This window comes from Pezoporus occidentalis, unplaced genomic scaffold (genome assembly GCF_034315485.1).
Source record: "Pezoporus occidentalis ecotype Australia unplaced genomic scaffold, CSIRO_AGI_Poc_V1 ctg114, whole genome shotgun sequence".
NCBI lineage: Eukaryota > Metazoa > Chordata > Aves > Psittaciformes > Psittacidae > Pezoporus > Pezoporus occidentalis.
The window spans coordinates 133488-154137 of record NW_026912929.1 but is presented as its reverse complement, the minus strand read 5'-3'; the positions used below and the strand labels follow the sequence as shown (position 1 = coordinate 154137).

Sequence of the window (20650 nt, the reverse complement as noted above, 5' to 3'; positions counted from 1 at the left end):
ATCATACTGGGATAACAAAGGTTTAGCTTCAGAAAATGCAGCAGTTTCTCTTAGAATCATAGAATAGTTAGGGTTAGAAAGGACCTTAAGACCACCTAGTTCCAGCCCCTCTGAAATGGGCAGGGACACCTCACACTAAACCACGTCATCCAGGGCTCTGTCCAACCTGGCCTTGAACACCGCCAGGGATGGAGCATTTACAACTTCCCTGGGCAACCCATTCCAGTGCCTCACCACCCTTGCAGTAAAGAACTTCCTCCTCATAAACCGAACTTCCCCTGTTTCAGTTTGAACCTGTTACTCCTTGTCCTGTCACTACAGTCCCTAGTGAAGAGTCCCTCCCCAGCATCCTTATAGGGCGCCTCCAGATACTGGAAGGCTGCTATGAAGTCTCCACACAGCTTCTCTTCTCCAGGATGAAGAGCCCCAACTTTCTCAGCCTATCTTCATACGGGAGGTGCTCCAGCCCCTTCTTGTATAAATGTACCCCCTACACTCAGCACACTGTGTGCAAAGCACAACCATCACTGTAGGTCTGGAGTTCCACAGTGCAAATACAACAATGATCTCCCTATTTACAGCTTAATGTTCTGCCTCCCTTGAACTCAGTGGCTGGAATTTACCCTGCCTAGATTAGAGTAGAAAAGTATTTGTTGCTTCACCTTAAATTCTCCAAAAAGTTATCACAAAACAACCAGATAAAAGGCTTCATGAAGTGTTGGACTGAAGAAGCAGACAGAAGTGCTATAAACTGGAAACAAAATACATTTAAAGAGATGTTTGGATGATAGCACTTCAACTGGACAAAGCACTGCATACAAACAGGAAAGCATATTCGTTTAAATATGGCACTTTCTACAATGCCTCGTCATACAATGCTCACAAACAACTTGCATCAAAATTTTTAAAGAAAAATGACGTCAACTACTTTCTATCACTGGTTGAAAAAGCAGCAAAGATAAACTAGAAGGAAAGCAGATTCTGAACACAGAACATTAGACTCACATTTATGTCCACCCATGTCAAAATATTTTGTATTATAAGCATACACTGTGTTTGCAACATGCGTTCTAAGCAAGGCTCTAACTGGGCTCCTCGAAGACTGCAGTAGTATGAGACATGGTTCAAAACAAATCATTACTGCACCTCAGACATAAAATAGTAATAAAAGAAAGGTATAGTTGATGCTCTGGCTGCCGAAAGTTCTGTTTCCTTCAAGCAACATACACTGAAATGGAGAAAACACACTAAAAAGTAGTAATGCACATATTTATTATTTGGTAGGCACAGTGTCACATTGGGTACTTAACACTCACATTCCATTTTCATGCCCATCTCTAGACATTTTCTAAGCCTACAAAACTGGCAGCGATTCCGATGGTGTTTATTGATGATACAGTCCTGGTTGCTACGACAACTGTAGGTCAAATTCTTCCTCACACTCCTTTTAAAGAAACCTTTGCATCCCTCACAACTGACAGCACCATAGTGACGACCTAGGAAAACCATATATATTGTTATCAGGTGGAAATTAGTTATATTTTAGCACAGAAATATTTACCTTAAGCAAGTAAAACATTGTAAAATTCACCCTTTAAATTTATTTTATATTCTTACCATCATTTTGGACCATGAAAGCACTGCTAAAGTCTTATAGGATGTTTCTTGTTTATCTGTTGTCAGGGCTTTTTAGTGGGAAGTGGAGAGATGAGAGGAAGGCTAAGCCTATTTCTGAATGAGAGGCCTGTAAAGTAGTAGTTCTCATTCTGGACAAATACAGATGCAATTCTATCTGCTGTTACAGATCATACAATGCATTAAAAGAACCTACAGGCTAAGAGTCTAAGTAATTTTAGAATATCAGCAATTTTACAATAAAATTTCAAATGCAATCTTTATTGAAAATTCCTACACATATAAATTCTGGCATTGTTTTAATTACATAAACACTTACAAAAATAGAAGTGAGACAGAGACAAAAAGGTGTCTTCTCCATAGCATGAAAGCAGAGTCTGCTTCCTTGGCTAATGTAGAAATTTTACCTCATAGGCTCCTTGTCAGATCCATGTAGATGGATCTGAAACACTGAGGACTCCCTTGATCTCTACTTGCCTTTTTCTCTGATAGTAGAAGACCAAAATCTACCAGGAAGTCTTAAGTTTGTTGGGGAGCACTAAGAAGTGTTTTCCTGGAGCAGGTAGACTTTTCTAGGTGCCATGCTTATTGCATGGTTGTTCATACCTATGGTTGTTCTACCTGACTAAATGCTTCCAGTAGTCCCAGTTACCAAGATCTATTAAATCATCACTGTCTTTCAGAACATGCCAATTTATCATAGTCCAGTTGAAGTACAAACTAATATTCTTCCAAGCAGAGTTTAAATATTCTGTGTGTACAGATACAAAGTATACTGTTTGCTTTTTCCATTTTAGATTCAATTGCTTTTGTCATCAGCATGGCTAGAATCAGTTAAAATACATGAAACCTCCTCCGTTCATCCCAGTCATCCTTTCAACCAAGTTTCTTGAATACTACGTCCTATACATCCTTACCTGATGCTTTATCGCCACAAACTACACAATATTCTACTACCTGGGGCCGCTGAACATCAGCTTTTCCCAGCAAACGTTCCACTGAAGCAGAGTCTGTCACTATCTAAAACAAAATTCCAAACAAAAAGAGGCAATTAGCCAATATTTTCTTCAGACATGAAAGTAAGGAGCTTTGCCTACAGAACAGTATATCAACTGAGAAGAGGTGGCTGGATTTGAGAATGACATATGGAACGAAATAAAGTAGTATAAGTTGCAAGTTAATGAGAGTTTTTACTGTCAATAGTGAGATTGTTGGAATGGTCAGAGCAAAGCAAATTCCAAATAAATCTCCTAGCTTTGCTCAGTACAAGTTTCCTCACTTGTGCAGCCAACAATATTCTTCCATTCTTTTAATTCTCAAACAGCTGATATATTTTAGCCAAAGATGGCTGTACTTCAGATGTGGTTCCCATCTCTTCTCTAGCTAATAGGGGTTTACGGTTCAGAGGGGATAGCCTGAAGCTGAGATCCATTATAAAAACAGTTTAGCTTCCAAAGGCCTTGGATTCCAAAGCATCTGTTCAGAACACAACACAGAAAAATTAAAATACCCCAAATGCCTAAAATCCACAAACAATAAACCACCCCTCTGCAACATCAGGTAACCCATTTGACACAGTGAAAACCATTTTCAAAGACTGTTGATACAATTTTTCCTATACTTATGTAAGAATGATACTTCTTGTAAAATATTCTCTATTGCAAGAGTAGCAATAGGGATAAGGTGCTTTTTATTTCTTTTTAAAAACTACCAGGAAGAAATCTCAAATTTCACTAGAGAGATATTATTGTTTATAGAATTTGTTTTGCAAAGCTCCCATTGGTCTATTATGCTCGAGACCCACAAACAACTATAGAAGAGGACAGCTTCTGCTCCAAAGAACTTTTATGGCAGTCTCTTGATACACTGGTACACTGTGAACATAATTAGTTTGCTCAGGTGAGTTGTATCTCTGTGTATCTGTGACTCTTGAACAGACCATCTGAAATCCAGGGCATTCCTCACAAGCACCATCTTTAAGTAGTTGCTTATCTCTTCGGAATTTTAATGAGAACACCCCACAAGGGGTGATGAGTGCAATGAAATGCATAAGGAATGTGAAGACAGAGAATAATGAGGCCTACGATTAGAATGGTCTAATCCATGTCAGTAGATCTTTACGGAACTATTGCAATTTGTCTTAAAGCAATTAGACTTAAATAACCTAAAAACCAGTAACTGAAAAACAAAAATCTGTGGTCTATCTCAATTACTACATTACCTGAATTCTGCCTGGCACGATGTTGTCTGTGGTGGTAAAGATAAGCTGTTTGGCATTAGATGTCTCAGGTGTTGCCAATATCACCTTTCCTGCACCAGTTCCATCTGGACTGGCTAAAATAAACTGTTGCTTTGGAGACACAGCTGAGTCCACTGCTGTCACTATTTGGATTTTTTGACCTGTTTGCTGATCTGTCACAATCTGTAAAAAATATTGAAGAAATTTATCAGCCACAGTAAACCTTATGTTTTAAAACCTTTCATTCTGTCTTAGAATGATAGTTGTCCTTATTATTTATTATTTTGCTACTTCTACATTTATTACACTGGTGCAAAGTTATTGCAGCTACCTACGTAAGTACAAAACAGTAAAATCAAAACAAATACACATGTATGTATGTATACACGTATGTACGCGTATCTATGCACCTACTGCATAGAGGGAAAATACTACACAGAGTTGTGAAAAGCATGAGTCGGCTATTGTTAATAATGGAGAGATATGGGGAGACCTTGTAATCACATTTAACTGTTCAAATGGAGTTAGATATAGTGGATCCCAGACAGAATGCACAAAACGCAATGTGAAGGACTGCAGCTGATGAATGGCAGGTGTATATGCAGGGTACACTGCCTAGTGAGACAGCAGCACAGACACTGCAGAGAATCATACAGTATCTTGAGTTGTAAGCAACCCAATAAGGATCATTAAGTCCAACTCCCTGCTCCTCGCATGACTACCCAACAGTAAATCATGTGAGTGAGAATATCGTCCAGACACTCGTGAACTCCAACAGGCTTAGTGCTGTGCCCACTTTGTGGGGAGCCTGTTCCAGGGACCAGCCACCCTCTCTGTGAAGAACCTTTTTCTAGTGTCTCACCCGAATTTCCCAACACAGCTTCATTCCATTCCCTTCTGTCCTACTGCTGGTCACCAGAGATCAGCACCCCCGTACTTCTCTGCCCCCCTTGACAAAGTTGCAGAATTACAGAAAGTAAGACATATGCTAATATATAAATAGGAAGATGATGCTAATAGTTTTATGAAGCTAGGATGCCTTAACAAGGCATTAGAACTACCCTAAGCAGGAGCTGAATTACAGAGCTGATGATTTTTCTAGATTAGAAAAACTCTTTGAGAAAGATTCATCTCATTTTGTGACTACAAACCCAAATAAACATGCACAAAGGAAATAGTACTCAAAGCTGGAATGAGGCTAGCCTACTACTGAATTCTGGACTAGACAGAACTTACTCTTTAGATTCTTATATTTACAGAATAGAATAAGCCATTTTAGGACTCATATGCACAAATGATTCAGTGTGTAAGTATACAGAGTCTACAAACATAAAGCTCCAAAGAAGCTTAAAGGTTTAAGTACAACCATTACCCCTTGGTCTCAGTGTTTTAAAACTTAAATTGTTAAGCTCCCCAGAGATTTCTTCTCCCTGTCAAGAGTTCTTGAGCCTTATTTTCATATAGATTTTAACTAAAGGGACAATCCACAGTGAAATCTAATCTTGGACTATGAATGAGAACACTATAATACTGCCTGTATTTGTTTTGAGGAAGCAGGAATACTCTTTTTACATAGAATCATAGAATGGTTAGGGCTGGAAAGGAACTGAAGATCATCTAGTTCCAAACCCCCTGCCATGCACAGGGACACCTCACACTAGGCCATGTTACCCAAGGATCTGTTCAACCTGGCCTTGAACACTACCTGGGATGGGGCATTAACCACTTCTTTGGACAACATGTGCCAGTGTCTCACCACTCTCACAGTAAAGAACTCCTTCCTTATATCTAACCTGAACTTCCTCTGTTTCAGTTTGAACCCATCACCCTTTGTCCTATCACTACAGTCCCTGATGAAGAGTCCTTCTCCAGCATCCTTATAGGCCCCCTTCAGACACTGGAAGCTGCTCTGAGATCTTCTTTTCTCCAGGCTGAAGAGCCCCAACTTTCTCAGCCCATCTTTGTATGGGAGATGCTTGAGTCCCCTTATCATCTTCATGGCCTCCTCTGGACTTGTTCCAACAGCTCCATATCCTTTTTATGCTGAGGACACCAGAGATGCACACAGTGCTGCAAGTGGGGGTCTCATGAGAGCAGAGTAGAGGGGCAGGATCACCTCCTTCAACCTGCTGCGCACACTGCTTTTGATGCAGCCCAAGATATGGTTGGCTTCTGGGCTGCAAGCACATACTGAAGCTGGGCCATGTTCAGTTTCTCACCGACAAGTTTCTGGTTCATCCTAGTATTCTCCTTCATCATGGAGTTGTATGCTCTTTTCAGAACTATCAGTGATGTAAGGAGGCAGATTATTTTGCAGAATTCAACAAAAGTTGCTGTGTGAATGCCTATCTTACAAATGCTGAATATTCATTACGTTTCAGTTATACATGTTGTGAGAACATTTACCTTGCAATGAAATATTGTTATATACTGATATGGTTACTCTATCTGACAACTGTATCAAAATTAGAAACCTTCCATCATAACAGAATCTTAAGAATCAGCATTTGAAACAATAAGGCTGACTGATTCCACCTTTTGGTGATAAATTGAAGGAATAACATCTTAGATAAAACACATAGCTAAACGTTGTTGGTAACTGAAGAACATCTCTCTGGGTGCTGTCTGTAAAGAAAGATCATAAAGACTTCTTGCAATTTTACATGGATCAGACATAAGTACTGATGAAGATAAATAATTAAGAGAAAAAAACTGGCTGAATAAGAATTGAATGATATTTAGGTTTAGATATATTTAGATATCAGTATATTTAGGTTCATAAGAAAAACTAATGATGTATGTCATTATGCATGCTGCAATCTGAATCTTTGAAAATAACATTACAGAAAAAAACGTATCATGTCTACTAAGAATAATGACAATGTCTAAATCATTTAAAAAACGCACCCACTCTGATCAAGACACATCCCAAGAAAAATCCATGCTGTGATGTGGGCTGCATTGCCAGGAGTGATCCAAATGCCCTGAGTAAAAGACCTTCTTCTCCACCACCACTTCTGTCAGAAGTACATGGGACTATTGTACTGGCATAGAACAAGGTAAAGGAAGGCAAAAGCTAAGTATTGCAATACTGCAACACTTTGGTAACATTAATGCTTGACAGTTCCTACATCATTTGTCACTGCATACATTCTGATACATTAATGGTATTCTTCTATTATCTATGAGTAACAAGGACCTACTGTGCAGCATTCTCAAAGTCTAACTTTACCCTAAATAAGCTCCTAAATATGGCAGAGAGAGGGAGAGAGGAATGCCCTTGGAGATGATCTTAGGTGTTGCATTGACAACATCTAGCCATTCACTATGGCTGAAGATCAGGATATTTGTATACATAGGCTAAGTTTAACCTCTGGAAATACTCCTCACTGAGTACAATTAATACAGCCAACTAGTCATCACCAAATATATGCTGAGGGAGAAAAACAATCCTAGTTTGCATTAAAAATGATCTGCTCTCACAAAATTTAAAGTCTTCCATAGACTTTAAAATGCTTTCGTATAAACCTAAGCGGGAAGAGGATTAAAAACCAGAAGATGTAACAGTTAAGTAATCAATGGGGTTTTACCTGAATGCGTTGTGGTGAAGCTACAGAGGAGTCTGTGGAAATTATCTGGATACGCTGGGAAGGACTGGTCATCACTGGAGATTCAGATAGTGAAGTCTGAACAGTCTGCACCTGTAAAAAATGCACAGAATTGTAATTTGCTGTTACAGTACTGAATGCTTTAAAAAATACACATATTTAATAAAGATCAGATGGCCCTATAGCATGGAATCTAAATTTATCAGAAAGGTTACAGTCATTAAACCAACTTAGATTTGTTTTTAATGAATTATCAATACATAGGGGGTTTTTTTTGGCAACAGAATTAATCTGATGGATTAATTCCATCAGATCAATGGAACCACAAAAACAACCACCACCAGTCCCCACTCCCCCAAAATAAATCACTGGATAATTGCTATGTGATCCTTCAGCTCACTGAAATGCAGAAATTCTTTTATCAACTTTTGATTACATATTTGCCTAATTTTTTGCTTCTGTAAAATCAAAAAGCACCATATATACAATAAGGTATAATGCTAAATATTTCACATTTAATGATTTTTGCAGTATTTTATGAAAAACTTTTTAAATTTTCAAGTAGCCCATTTTTGAAAATCTTTCTCTATGCCCCTAAATAAAGAATGCTCTCAACCCCAGGAACATATATGTTATAAGAGATACACAGAACCTGCTGGAAAAATGCACAGAACTCCTATCTGATCAAACTGGCTTTTAGTTTTAATGTCTCCAACCTCATTTAATCTATGAAATCTTCTGAAAGTGTGGTGTCTGTACAGCTCACTTGGAGAAAACAGTGACTTCATTTTGAAAAGAAAGCTCCTCATGACGCATCAGCGCGCACTCACAGCCCAGAAAACAATCATGCCCTGGGCTGCATCCCCAGCAGCTTGACCAGCTAAAGGCTAGGTTTAGATTATATATAAGGAAGAAGTTCTTGGTATGAGGGTGGTGGGCCACTGGCACAGAGTGCCCAGAGACGCTTTGGCTGCCCCATCTCTGGCAGCGTTCAAGCCCAGGTTGGACACAGGAGCTTGGAGCACCCTGCTCTAGTGGAAGGTGTCCCTGACCGTGGCAGGGGGCTGGAACTTTAAGGTCCCTTCAAACCGTTTCCATGATTCTATGATCTGCAGTGACATGTGGCCAAAATTAGGAATATCACAAGCTGTTTTTATTAAATCCTCTTTTAAGCCACCTTGGAATGATTTATAAAACCTTGATAGCTGGACAACAGGGTAGTGTCAATTTAGTCACTGCATGGAAAAATCTTGATTATATAAGCTTTCCTGTTCAGCATACAGAAAACTGCATTTGTGATGTTTAAATATTCAAGTACATATATTTATTAAACTGAAAACAATATTTTAAGCTTCTCTTGGTTGAGAAGATATGGTGCACAAATGGAGAATAATTTGTCTAATATCAGTGCTTTAGTGTGCACGTACACTTTATTTACATACACTTTATGTGTATTTACATACACTTTATTTACATACACTTTATTTATGTACACATGCATACATACTCGTCATGGTGTAGGACTCTGAAATGCAAAATTTTACCTTCTTTGTAGGCTTGACTACTTAATACTGAGGAATAAGAACAACTTATTGTTCTTATATTCCTTAATACTCAGGAATAAGAACAACTTTCAATTTCAGCTGGCTACTAAAAATCTCAGGTCTATTTTCCAGACTGAAAACACATGCCATTGGTTGACAGAGAACGATCACCATGCTAAAATAAACCAAATTAAATGCAAAAAGAGACCATTTTTTTTGAAGTACACAATTCACAAGAAGGCAAAAAAAAAACCAAAAAACCAAAAGAAAATCTGTCATTCTATTCAACAGCTGAATTTCTACCTTGAGCATCATCATACACATACGAAAGATCAGAAGGGATAAATACGCAATGCTTTACTATGGTCCTACCCAGTCAACTGCACCAAATCTGATGTCTTAGGTAAAACGGACGTATTAAAAAAGGGTAATTAAAGAAAAAAAGGAGGAATAGTAGTTCAAGAATATGCAATGCTCTAAAAAAACTTCACGAGGCATTTACAAGGTTAACTTCAGACAGCTCAAATACTGTGGGAAAAATTAAGCTATCATTAATTAGACTCCCAAATAAATTGAATCAAAAGTATTCTGAAAGCAAAAGGCTTGTAAGTACTTGTATCAGGAAGATAACACAGTTTAACATTCTATTAGGTCCACTTTCAGGATTAAATTAACAATGACTATTCTGGTCTGTTGTTCAGAAGAAACATGATACCACAAAACCTGTATTATGTTTAAAGAAGCTGCTCTGGGAGCTGTACATGCAAAGACCTCGTCCCCCAGTGTCAGTGATGGGATGTTTCTTTAATTCTAAAATATATTTTTAAGAATTAAATACAGTTCCATTTCTTTAAAACTGGAAAGAGTCTTGAGTAAGACTTCATCTTCAAGAGATGAGGAAAGAAACAAAGTAGGCCATATACCATAGAAAACTTCAGTGTACCACATTTGTCAGAGGCTTAATCAACAATCTTTTAAAAGTAAGCACTAACACTGTGAAATAGCCAATAGTCAGAAAATAACACATATGATGCAAGATAGCTCAAACCCCGCTAATTTCCCTACACAAAAGACATTTTAAAAGATGTGAAAAATAATCTGCTTTAATACACGTAGTACTGTTTTCTTCACGGAGCTCCCTAGCTGTACACTGTACAGGTTCTAGTACTTACAGTGTCAAATTCTTCCTGCAGTCTTATTTACATTTTTCCTCAGCAAACCTCTGAGGGCACAACAATCCGAGACAAATGTCGAGGTCACTTTTAGTCATACCACAGACATTTTCATCCAGTCTCCACTGCTGAGTATTCCAATCACAGAAAGCAGTCAGTAATGCTTTAAAGTGCCCTCTCTGTGACCCTGTTCCTCTGAAGGTCAAGTGCACTGTCGTTCCCTGTAACCAAGGAAGCAGAATCGATGTGTTCCTGCTGTTTTGCCAGCTGCTGAAGGAGTTTGTCTAATAGTAAGATTAATTTCATCTGGGGAAGACAGTCCTGGGTTACCGAACTTTCCCTTCCTCCTATTCTCTGTTCTTAAGCCCCTCAATTTGCTTATTCTCTGTGAATTGTAAGAGAGCAAAATGGAATCTGAGAAAAGAGTTGGCCTGTATCTTGAGTTAATTTCAAATCAGCAAAATTAAAAGGAAAATCCACCACGTTCGCTGTAGAGCATCTCCAGCCTTACTTATTTTTGCATTAAGGGTAAAGTATTTTTTGTGCTTTTCAAAAGTTACTCAGGATAAGGAGGAATTGCTAAAATTCCCTCTGAATCCCCTAGCTCCTCCTTCTCTGATCACACGAACAGCAAGCAAAGGCAACTGCAGACATTAAAAATGCAACTCTCTCACCCAACACGTTCAGAAATGCAACAAGCAACATCGCTACAAAGCAGAAGCATGTCACAGCAATGAAACCATCTGAAACCATTACGAGGACAATTTTACAAGGTCCTAACAATACACTAAGTACAAACGTACACGCAATACTGGAGCACGCTCAGTAACTTCTGTGATACATTCACAGTTTCATAGAAAACAAACCTGATGAACCTTGCTCAAGGAAGAAAAACAACATATGGCCTACCTGCATGACAGGGATTTGGTGCTTGGCATCATAGTTTTCAATAAAACCATGCACTAAAGACATAGCAATTATCTTGAAAAAATCATGCAGATATAACTAAAACTGCCAATATTTGCCTTAACTTGTTTACAGCTTGTCTCTCACCACTGATAATGTAAAATTCAGGGCATGATTCTTTTTCTCCTTGCATTTAATTTTCCTCAATGAAAAATATGATACTCTGAAAAAGCCTCATTTTTTAAGTCCAGTGTCAAGATCCATGTTACATTTTCTCTAAAAAAACGAGCACACAGAATTTTAGCATACCTCAACAAACTTAGAAATGTATTTGACTGTATTAAGAACTGTATCTGACTGAAGACACAAATAGCAGGCAGACAGCCATTTATAAAGAAATGGTTCAATGTTAATACAATCATAGCATTAATTAATTCTTAATGAGATAATGCTGCTTATAACTGCTTTTCCATGAACAAAGTTTTCATGGTGCTATGCAGTGGATTTAATTTAAGAAGAAGGTGAATACTATGAAAAGTTGAACCACTGGCCAGGGAGAAATCACAGAGCTTCATACATTCTTGAGATGGAGCAATCTCTTCAGTGGCAAGATAAACCCATCACACTATGGTGCAATGGTGCATTTCTTGCACAAGGAATTACAAATGTCACATAGTTTATGTGTCTCAGATGTGATTACAGCGCTCAAGTTCTACCAAAAAAAGTCTAAGGTTTGCCAGTATTTCCACAGGGTTTTATTTCCATGTTTGTTTGGCAGTGTTTTCAAAAACTGTGGATTGCCAGATTGATACCTGGCCCAGCAAACTAGAGTGAAAATGCACTTGTTGGTTGTCAGTGACACTTTAGAGCTTTTTGAACTGACTCCTTAGATGTTACTTCCAGGTTCCTCACCAAGCCATTTTCCATCAAATATTTTTTTTTTTAGGGAAAAATGCTGTAAGGAGTCTCAAATCCATCTCAGGAAGCACAATGACGCACATTTCCTTCATAAACAAGGCTGCTTCTTGAACTAAAAATATCTTTTAATATCCAGAAGTAAGGTTAGTTCAGCAGGTCAGTAAAAACCCAAAACTAATGTCTAAAAAGTGGCCTTGACTACAGGTCTCTTAGCCTATTTGCCTTAATTCTTTATGAAATCCCTTAGTTGTGTAATCATGTGATAAATGAGAGTAAATTTGAAGGATATTAAACCAAGTAGTTTTAAATAGACAAACATTCTATTTTTTGACTGAAGTTTGCGAACTGAAGGAAATAAACAGGTTATTTTCTATCGCCATGATCACATGCAGTTTCAGCATTTGTAAGTTGATGCAGACATTTTAGTTGTTGAGCATCCACACTTCAGTGAATATACATCAAGACATTACTTAATAACAACTAGATTTTGTGCTCTTTTTCCTCATATTTGTAGGCAGAAAATGTAAAGCCTGATTTAAATGAATCACCCTACTGTAAATTCAATCTAAGTGAACTTCAAACACTGTTCTGAATTTAGATGACAACTCAAGAGATGAGCAGAAACCATTTATTTTCCAAAATGGTCAAGCTAATCACTAAATGACCAGAAATTTTGTTGCATTAGTTTTTAAATAATCCATAGTAAAGCCAAGTTTCTCAATAATGCATGTTGAATTTCCTACTTGCATTCGTAATATGGAGGCCACCAGAATAAAGTAAGGTAAACAGACCACATATGGGTTGTGCTGGTTTCTTGTTTGTCCCCAAGTGTAAAGCAATACTGTTCTATAGATTTTCTGTTCCATTTATGCTTAACTGTAAACAGCAATTTTGGACTGCCCAATATGATCTTCATTTCAAAAGCTCAGACACCAACTGTTGTGATATCATCTGTCACTCACCTCAGCCACCCGCTGAGTCTCCACTACCTGCTGAGCCAGCACCTCCACATTGGTTGCCATGGTGAAACAAGATCATTAGAGAACCTGTTTGAAAAGATGCCAGCAACTTCCATCAGGCACAAAATTAGGTTTCTTATTATTATTAAAGAAAGCTCCGATATGACTTTTTGATCATTTACAATACTGTTTGACATATAAGAAAATATGCCATGGATGCGCGCATGTGCACACATACATACACATATATGTACAGTACATGCATACTGGAATGATACTGTTCAAAAAGCTGAGGCACATTGTTATCCTTTTACTTTGTAAAGGCTCTAATACACTATTTTTACTAATTCAGCTGCAGAGAAGAGACGTTAGTTTCATAAATTAGAAAGGATTAATTTCAGTGTCAACTACTCATGCAGTTTGTGGAATTCAGATCTCTAAGGTCCCTTCCTCAACAAAAGGGAAGAGAAACCCTAAACTGCTTCTACACTACATGCAGAACAAGGAAACAGCAATCTAAGACCGCTGTTTTGAGCAAATTTTTATTAAGTCATTCTATAAAACTGCCATCTTCTTGCACAATGGGGGAAATAAACTTTCACATCTAAAACTTATTTTCCATTATCTAAACTAGTTTTATTATAATGTGATAGTATTATCACTCTCAGAAGAATATACTGCAGAATCATTTCATCCTATTTTGAGTGCCTGTACCTTCAACTTCACATTCTTCAGGGCTATAAAAAATGCCACAAAGTGAATAGAAAAAAGGAAGAAACAAAAGAAAAAAAACAAGCCCACATTTCCAGTATGTTTTTAATGACCATTATTAGGGCTGTGTTTCTCCAAGGGTAAATTCAACTCAGATTACAAATTCAGGCATCCAGTTTTTAATTGTGACTTGGTCATTAAAGAGCCAGAGTTCTGATCCAGGCGTAGGAAATGAAAAGGCAGCCTGAATGATGGCCCATTCAATGTTTTATTGACAACTTTCTGGTGGTACTTGCAAAGCAATCATTTAGCATAAAATTAAAAAAAAAAAAAGATGAACAACAGCAAAATATGTAACGGAAAAATGCATTCATGTCTTTAGCACACCCCTTCTCCCCCCAGTTCAAATGCAACTTCTACAACATTAATGTTGTTGAAATGTCAAAATTAATTCCGATAAAAAGATTAAATCATATAGTGGTAAACGACATGTGAAAATTATTTTGTATATGTCAAAAGAAAACTATTCTTAACAATGCATAATCAAAATTGAGATTTGCCTATGGAAATCATATTTATGCTGGTTTTTCATGCAGCTTCTCATTTTTCTTCAAGTGTTTTCAATTTGTGCCGTGAAGCATTTCCACCAAAGCCATTTAATATCGAAGCTTGTGGATGGTTTCTCAGTGGTTCAGTAATTCCTTTCAGTGTTTTCTCCTATTTTAAATTCATTTTTTTTTATGTTCAGCAAGGAAGATAACCATATGCTTGTAATATGTGGTTTTCCCAGTGTTTAAAGATGCAGGAAGCTTTAAAGATGAGATATTTTGTTCATAAGAATACCCTTCTAAGACACAATGAAGTTTTTGTTGTGGTAAGGCTCTGACAGATTTGCTGTTGGTGTTGTTATCCATCAAGGATTTTTGTACTTTCGACCTTCCCAAAACAGCAATAAGCTGAGGCTATTGGATCAAAAACAACTGGAAGCCCAAAGACTGTACACAGCCACACCGAGTAAGCTGGTTAGCGATGCTCATGCCTAGAACGTGACACAACGCAGAATAAGCTTCCTAGCAAACCCCTGAGCAGCAGAGGTCATAAAGAGAAAACAAAACAAAACAACCCACAAAACCCAAAGCAAGCCAATAAAACCAGTGGAGCCTAAAATTGCAAGAAGGCAGCCGGGCAGTATCTTCAGTGTAAGAGAGTGGCAGCCGCCTCAGCACGTTTAGACACGCTGCTGTCCCAAGCGGCAAACACCCATTAATTTCTGCCCCAGCTGCAGTGACCCTCAGCAGAAAGTTACACCCTCCGTTTGGGACATCCTGCGGGTATGACCCTGGCAGCATGACACGGCGAAAGGCCGAACTCAGGCTCCCTGTCTTGAGGGAACAACGTGCTCACACTGCCTGCCCGGCCGCATCAGCGGCTGTCTGGAAAACCGGGCAGGAAGGGCGGGTCTCGCAGGCCTGGCTCCGCCGGGCACCCCCGCTCACTGTCCCTGTGGCAGGAGCCCGGGAGGACTCCATGCGGCAACGGACACGGCGCGGAGCCCGAGGAGAGAGCCCCGGCCGCCCGCTCCTCCCGCCCCACCTGACGGCCGCTTCCTTCCCGCCGCGCCGGCGCCTGCCCCCATTGGCTGTGGCCGCAGACGCGCCAGACCCTCCCGCGCCGTGAAACCACGCCCCTCCCGCTCCAGCCAATGACCTCACTGAAGACGCAGCACTCCCCCACACGCCGCCGATTGGCCGAGGCAACCGCCCGTAAGGGCCGCGGCCCCGCCTCTCGAGCAAGAGGGAAAACACCCGAGGGACGCGACTAAGCACAAGATGGCGGCGCTGGCTGGCCGCCAAGGCTCAGGCGGGGCTGCTGTGGCCGCCATTAGGCCCCCTCCCCCTCCCCGCCGGTACATCCTCATGTCAGGCTATAAGAGGCCCGGGAATGGCAGCAGGGGAGCGGCCGGTAAGATGGCGGCGGTCTCAGCCCCGTATGCAAAGTACCCGCCGCCCCCTCCCCTCCGCCCTCCCGGTGGCAAAGGTAAAAGGGTCGGGTTCAAGCCGCCGCCTCCGCCCGCTCAGACTCCATCTTCTCTCTCAGTGTCCGCGTCCCGAGCTCGTCATCGCCGCGACCCCCCGGACAGCAGGCTGCTCTCACCGAGACCGGACCGGCTCTGAGCTCAGGCGGCCCGCATTCCAGCCCGCCGGCTCCGCAACGGGACTCCCGCACCGGATCGGCCCAGCACCTCACAATGGTCCTCCCTCTCCCGCCAGGAGCTGCAGGCCAGCGAGCGGCACAGCTGGCTCTCGCTTACCAGCGAAATACCGGAGTCTTCGCATCCCCCCTCCCCTTAAACAGAGCGCCACCCATCCCCTTTGCCGCTCGCGGGGGTGCCCCGAGCAGGGTCCCGGTGCTCACCCCCCCGCACCCCGTCCCTCCTCCTGGCCCCAACGGGACAAACCCCGCCGGGCCGCCTCAATTTTAAAAACCGTTTGTTTTTTTTTACCTCAGGAACTGGCGCCAAACGTGCCCTGGAGGTGACCCTGACCCGGGCCCCGGCGGGCCGGTGTTGGGCAGCGGTGCCCGGCGGTGGCCCTACCCCCGCAGGGCGGCGGCGGTGGTGAAGGGGCTATCGGGGTGCGGGGGGGCCGGGGCTGTGCTGCGGGGCTGCTGTGCGGGGGGTATGTTTTGGTTTGTGTGCCGTGCCCTGTGAAAGGTCAGAGTTCGTGACCCCGCCCGCCGCTGCCGCCGCCGCCTGAGAGCGTGTCCCCGCTTCCTCGTCCCCGCGCTAGGCCGGCCGCGGCCCCTTCATCCCCCTCGCGGGGCGGGGCTGGGGACGGCGGCGGGGAGGGGCTACCTGGGCCTCTCCGAGCCTCTCCGCGAAGGCTCCGCCGGGCAGCGCGGGCCCGCTCCGTCGGGCTGGCAGCGGCGCATGGAGTGCGGGGCGAGAGAGGAGGCTCCGGGCCTTGGAGGCCGGTGCTGGGTCGCTGCGGCTTCCCGACGTGAGAGGACGCAGGGCAGGCACCTGAGCCTGGACGATCCTGGTTCGCGCCCCACTATGGAACGCGGGGGGACGGTGCTTCCCTGCTCAGAGCAGCCCTCCGCAGCCAGGCCCGCGGCTGGAGGTGACAAGCGGAGGCGGTGATTGAGTGCGGGATGGGTGCTGGTGCCCATGTGTGTGTTCCCGAGGGTTGCTCAGCCGAAGGTGCTCTTGCAGTTGATGCTGGCACAGGGGCCGGCAGCAGGCTGGCCTGGGGTTTTCTTGCCTTCGCTAAGATCGGTGTCGTTGATGTTAGCTCTCCTAGCGGAGCTGGCCTGGGGGGGAAACGTTGTGCTTCCGAGTGAGTGACTGTAGGCATGAGCAGATGTGGTTCGGGACCTTACCTACCACCTCCCGGTGCTTGTCATCTCTTCCTGGGGCTGTCCGATGTTGGCCTGTGACCTCGGTTTGCTGTTGTAGCTGTGTGTAGCTATTTCTTAACTTGCCCTTGTCAGGATATCTTGGTACTTCTACCAAGTTTCTGTTAAGTCTAGTTATTTTGGCAGAAGCTAACTTAAAGAGTGGTCAGATGAAAAAAAAACCTTGAAGATCTGAAGCGATAGTAACTCTTGAAAGGAAACATGCAGGAGAAAGCAGCTGAATGTAGCAATAGCTGAAACAGGAGCTGCTGTTCAAGAAGCAGCCTAATTTGTTTGGGGTTTTTGGTTTTCTTTTTGGTCGGTTGTTTTGTTAGAACAGGCTCTTTGGGGCAGGGAGATGAGAAATGAAGAATCGTGTATGAATTGCAGTCTTGTTACAAAACTGGAGTTAACATTCAAGCACGTGTATTTGCAATACATGAATAAAGGATAATGTTTTAAAAAATGTCTTGGGTGTTCACTACTGCAATGTTAAATATATGAAGAATCTTCAAATTCTCAAAATATGGACATGCACATCCCTTCAAAAGCAAATTTTTTTTTTTTACTTCATAAAACATAGTATTAAAGTGTAAGTATGTTTCTGTAACACAGATAAATTTTCTAAATTCTCATAACAGCCTTACTGTAGGAGTAGGTTAGATGTTAGGGTAAGGATGTGTTTTCTTGTTATAAATCAAGGACAATGACTTGTGGAGCAGCTTGTATGAGTACAGCATATTTTTTAAATAGAGGATTTGGAAAAAAAACCCACCTTTTTAAAGTGAAATAAGGGAACAAACTGTTAGTCTGGCTTTAAACTGTGTGATGTGCATCTGTTGGATCATAGTTGTAAGTGAATTTAAACAATCTGGTTTTGTTCTTTATTTGCTATCCTAAAATGTTTTTATCAGAATTTTAACTTTAAAAAAAAAATAATTACTTTTTTCACACCAGTTGTGTGCTCATAGTTAGGTAGAAAAGGATTTGAATCTTGTAGTCAGAGAATTCTCTAACAAGGCATAGTATTGACAATGGTTATCTTGAGTTGTGCACTCTTCAGTGAACGGTTGTCGCTGAATAAACCAGAGGAGAGTCCAACTGTGAATAAAGATGCTTTTGATTTTGAGAGTTATTTTTATGAACAGGAATATTAGAATGTATAGAATGGGGAGGAAGTAGGCTAGGATGCTTTCAGTTAAATTTCTGCTTTATATAAACATCTCATTTTGAGCTCTTCAGGGAAATAATGTGTTATTTTTTTCCTTGGTAATTATATTTAATTTTGTTTTGCTGACTAGCAGATTCTCTTCCCTACATGCTTTAAAAGGGAGGGCCAGCATTTCTGTAGCTTTTGACTGCTAACCTGCTTGTTTCTACTTTTCTGATCTCTGCCTGTCAGTATTTGGAGTAGGTTGAAATTTTGAGGTTTTCAGCTGATGCGTAGAGAGAGCCAGGACTTTTCAGTGACTTGCTGCATGTTTGTGTTTTGCCAGTTGTTCACTTTTCTGCAGTTGTTGTTCTATAATTGCTTACTAGATAAGTCATTTTCCCTCAGTAGGTCTTCTAAATCCTTTTTGCTACTCCATGTTCAGAAGTGTGCAAGAGTATCCTTGGAGGGGGGGGTGTGTGTGTGTGCCTTTTTTTAACCGGCTTGGTTAAAGGCATGTTAGCTGTCATGACAAAGCTTTGCCAGTGGTCGTGGTGCATCTGAGAATTTACCAATTGGCTTAGCTCTGATAAATTAGAGGGATGAACTCTTGTTTATTGGTTTGCTCACCTCCATCTGTTCTGTCTTACAGTTGTGTTGTAACCTCTTTTGACATAGGTTGCTTTTCTTCTGGCTTTATATATTGAAAACTGATGTGATTCTGCACTCAGGCACTGCAGCAATAGCCTTGTGTGCCCTCTGCCCTTCTGCTGTATGGCAGTCCATCAGGCGTCCTGCCTGGGGAGGCTGCTTCTCTTGCCTATGTAACTGCTGCTGTTGTTTCTTGGCCTTTTCAAGTGTTCTGCCTCAGCGTTGTGTTTAAGAATGCATCTCTGACTTGTCACTACTTTTTTTTTTTTTTAAATATGAACAGAATTCTTGTTAAAGTAACTTTGGTATTTGTCTGAGACAAGACTGGAAATACAAGCATGCACATCTGAAGGCTCTACAAGTGCTGTCAAGGATTCTTACATAAACCTGCACAATTAATGATCTGCACTATCAATATGTATTAATAATCTTTGGTAACTCAAGAGAAAATGGAAACATTTGTGTCTATAAACTGGTGTTAGTTTCTGAAGGATTTTCTTGATAATACGGTATATATTGGTAACCGGATGCATGTGTACTTGTGAAAGGATTGCTGTGGCATAATGAAGTAGAACAGAAAAGGCCAGCAATCACTGGGATACTAAGCCTATAAAGCAGGTGTGTGCCGATGATAATTTCCAGGCATGTTATATCATCACCCCACTGGATGCGTACCTGAGTGTACGGCCTGTTTCAGCAGAGTTTCCTCTCCTAGAGGCTTATGCATTGTGAGAATTTTGCTGTGGGAGGACCTTAGCACTGAAGATTGCTCACTTTAGATCCTAACTGATCTAGCAGTCTAGAGAAAAGGTGGGTTTATCTGTTCACATCACCATGCTTTTGAGCATACATGTTTTATTTCTTTGTTAAAGCCCAAGGTCTGAGGTACTTTGGGAAGCAGGGTATTCCACTTAGGCCAGTGGTCTAGACTAGACTGTTAAAGCAAAATTCTGTAGCTTGAATGTTGTAGTAACTCTGGTTTGTTTTGAATATTGTGGATGAATAAATTGGCTATTGATTGCTGGAAGACAAATGCTTTAATGCTTTAAAGGTGTATTTTTCTGAGTGGTACTGGAAATGAAAATACAGTGTTGAGAATTCTGTATCTTCTTAGGCAAAATCTGCAGATACCCTACTGGATGTTTTGCACATTTGAATTTGAAAAACCAAGTAAGATTGCTTAGTGTTACCTTGCAAAAATGTTCCAAGGTGTATATGCATGGATAGTTGTGAGGATTGGGGGAGGTGTTCATGAGTTAAAATGACATGCTTTCATAGTATTAATGATTTTATTGAAATAAAAGTACTGGTGTGTCATAACTTCTGAGTGTGTGATTTAGTTTGTTTCTTGTGTTTAAAAATAGTGAGCAAATTCTGAGTTCTGTTGTGCTAATCTCAACTGCGTGAAATTTTGGAAATGTTGAATTTGCAGCTCACAGGTAGTTAGTTGTAATAGTGGGAGGCTCTTATTTCTGTTATTGTTGTTATTTTTTGGGATGCCTCTAGAAGTAGGTGACACAAATGTACTACCTGTGCCCTAGTGAGACAAATGTCTTCTCTGTGGGCTTATTTAAAGTTAGTTAATAGCTAAAAAATACTGTAACTCCAAAATTCTGTGTGTTATGCCAAATTAAATGTAACAAATGGTTATAGATTCTTTAGCGTATCTTTTAGTTGCTGTCCCATCTTCTTTCATTCCTTTTTCATAAACTCCTCGTTCCACTTGCTGGCAAGTCTCTGACTGAAAGAAAGAATGGAAAG

The 20650-nt window shown here is 41.0% G+C and overlaps 1 protein-coding gene across 6 annotated transcripts in view; it reads right to left on the bottom strand.

Moving 5' to 3' along the window:
• The window catches only part of NR2C2 (nuclear receptor subfamily 2 group C member 2), a 32355-nt gene extending 15614 nt beyond the window's left edge, over window positions 1–16741 (bottom strand). For 2 of the 6 annotated variants that reach the window (XM_062635960.1, XM_062635988.1), the window contains exons 1-7: window positions 15001–15271; window positions 12985–13068; window positions 7465–7575; window positions 3857–4057; window positions 2553–2655; window positions 2288–2386; window positions 1317–1496 (exon numbers count right to left, since the gene is read on the bottom strand). In XM_062635960.1, coding sequence (XP_062491944.1) covers window positions 1317–1496; window positions 2288–2386; window positions 2553–2655; window positions 3857–4057; window positions 7465–7575; window positions 12985–13044 — 754 coding nt within the window. In that variant the 5' untranslated portion in view covers window positions 13045–13068; window positions 15001–15271. Of the gene's footprint in view, window positions 1–1316; window positions 1497–2287; window positions 2387–2552; window positions 2656–3856; window positions 4058–7464; window positions 7576–12984; window positions 13069–15000; window positions 15272–16195 lie in introns of those variants that run through there. The other 4 variants (XM_062635969.1, XM_062635981.1, XM_062635978.1 and 1 more) reach the window with 4 other exon arrangements.
• Between the last annotated feature and the right edge of the window lie 3909 nt (window positions 16742–20650).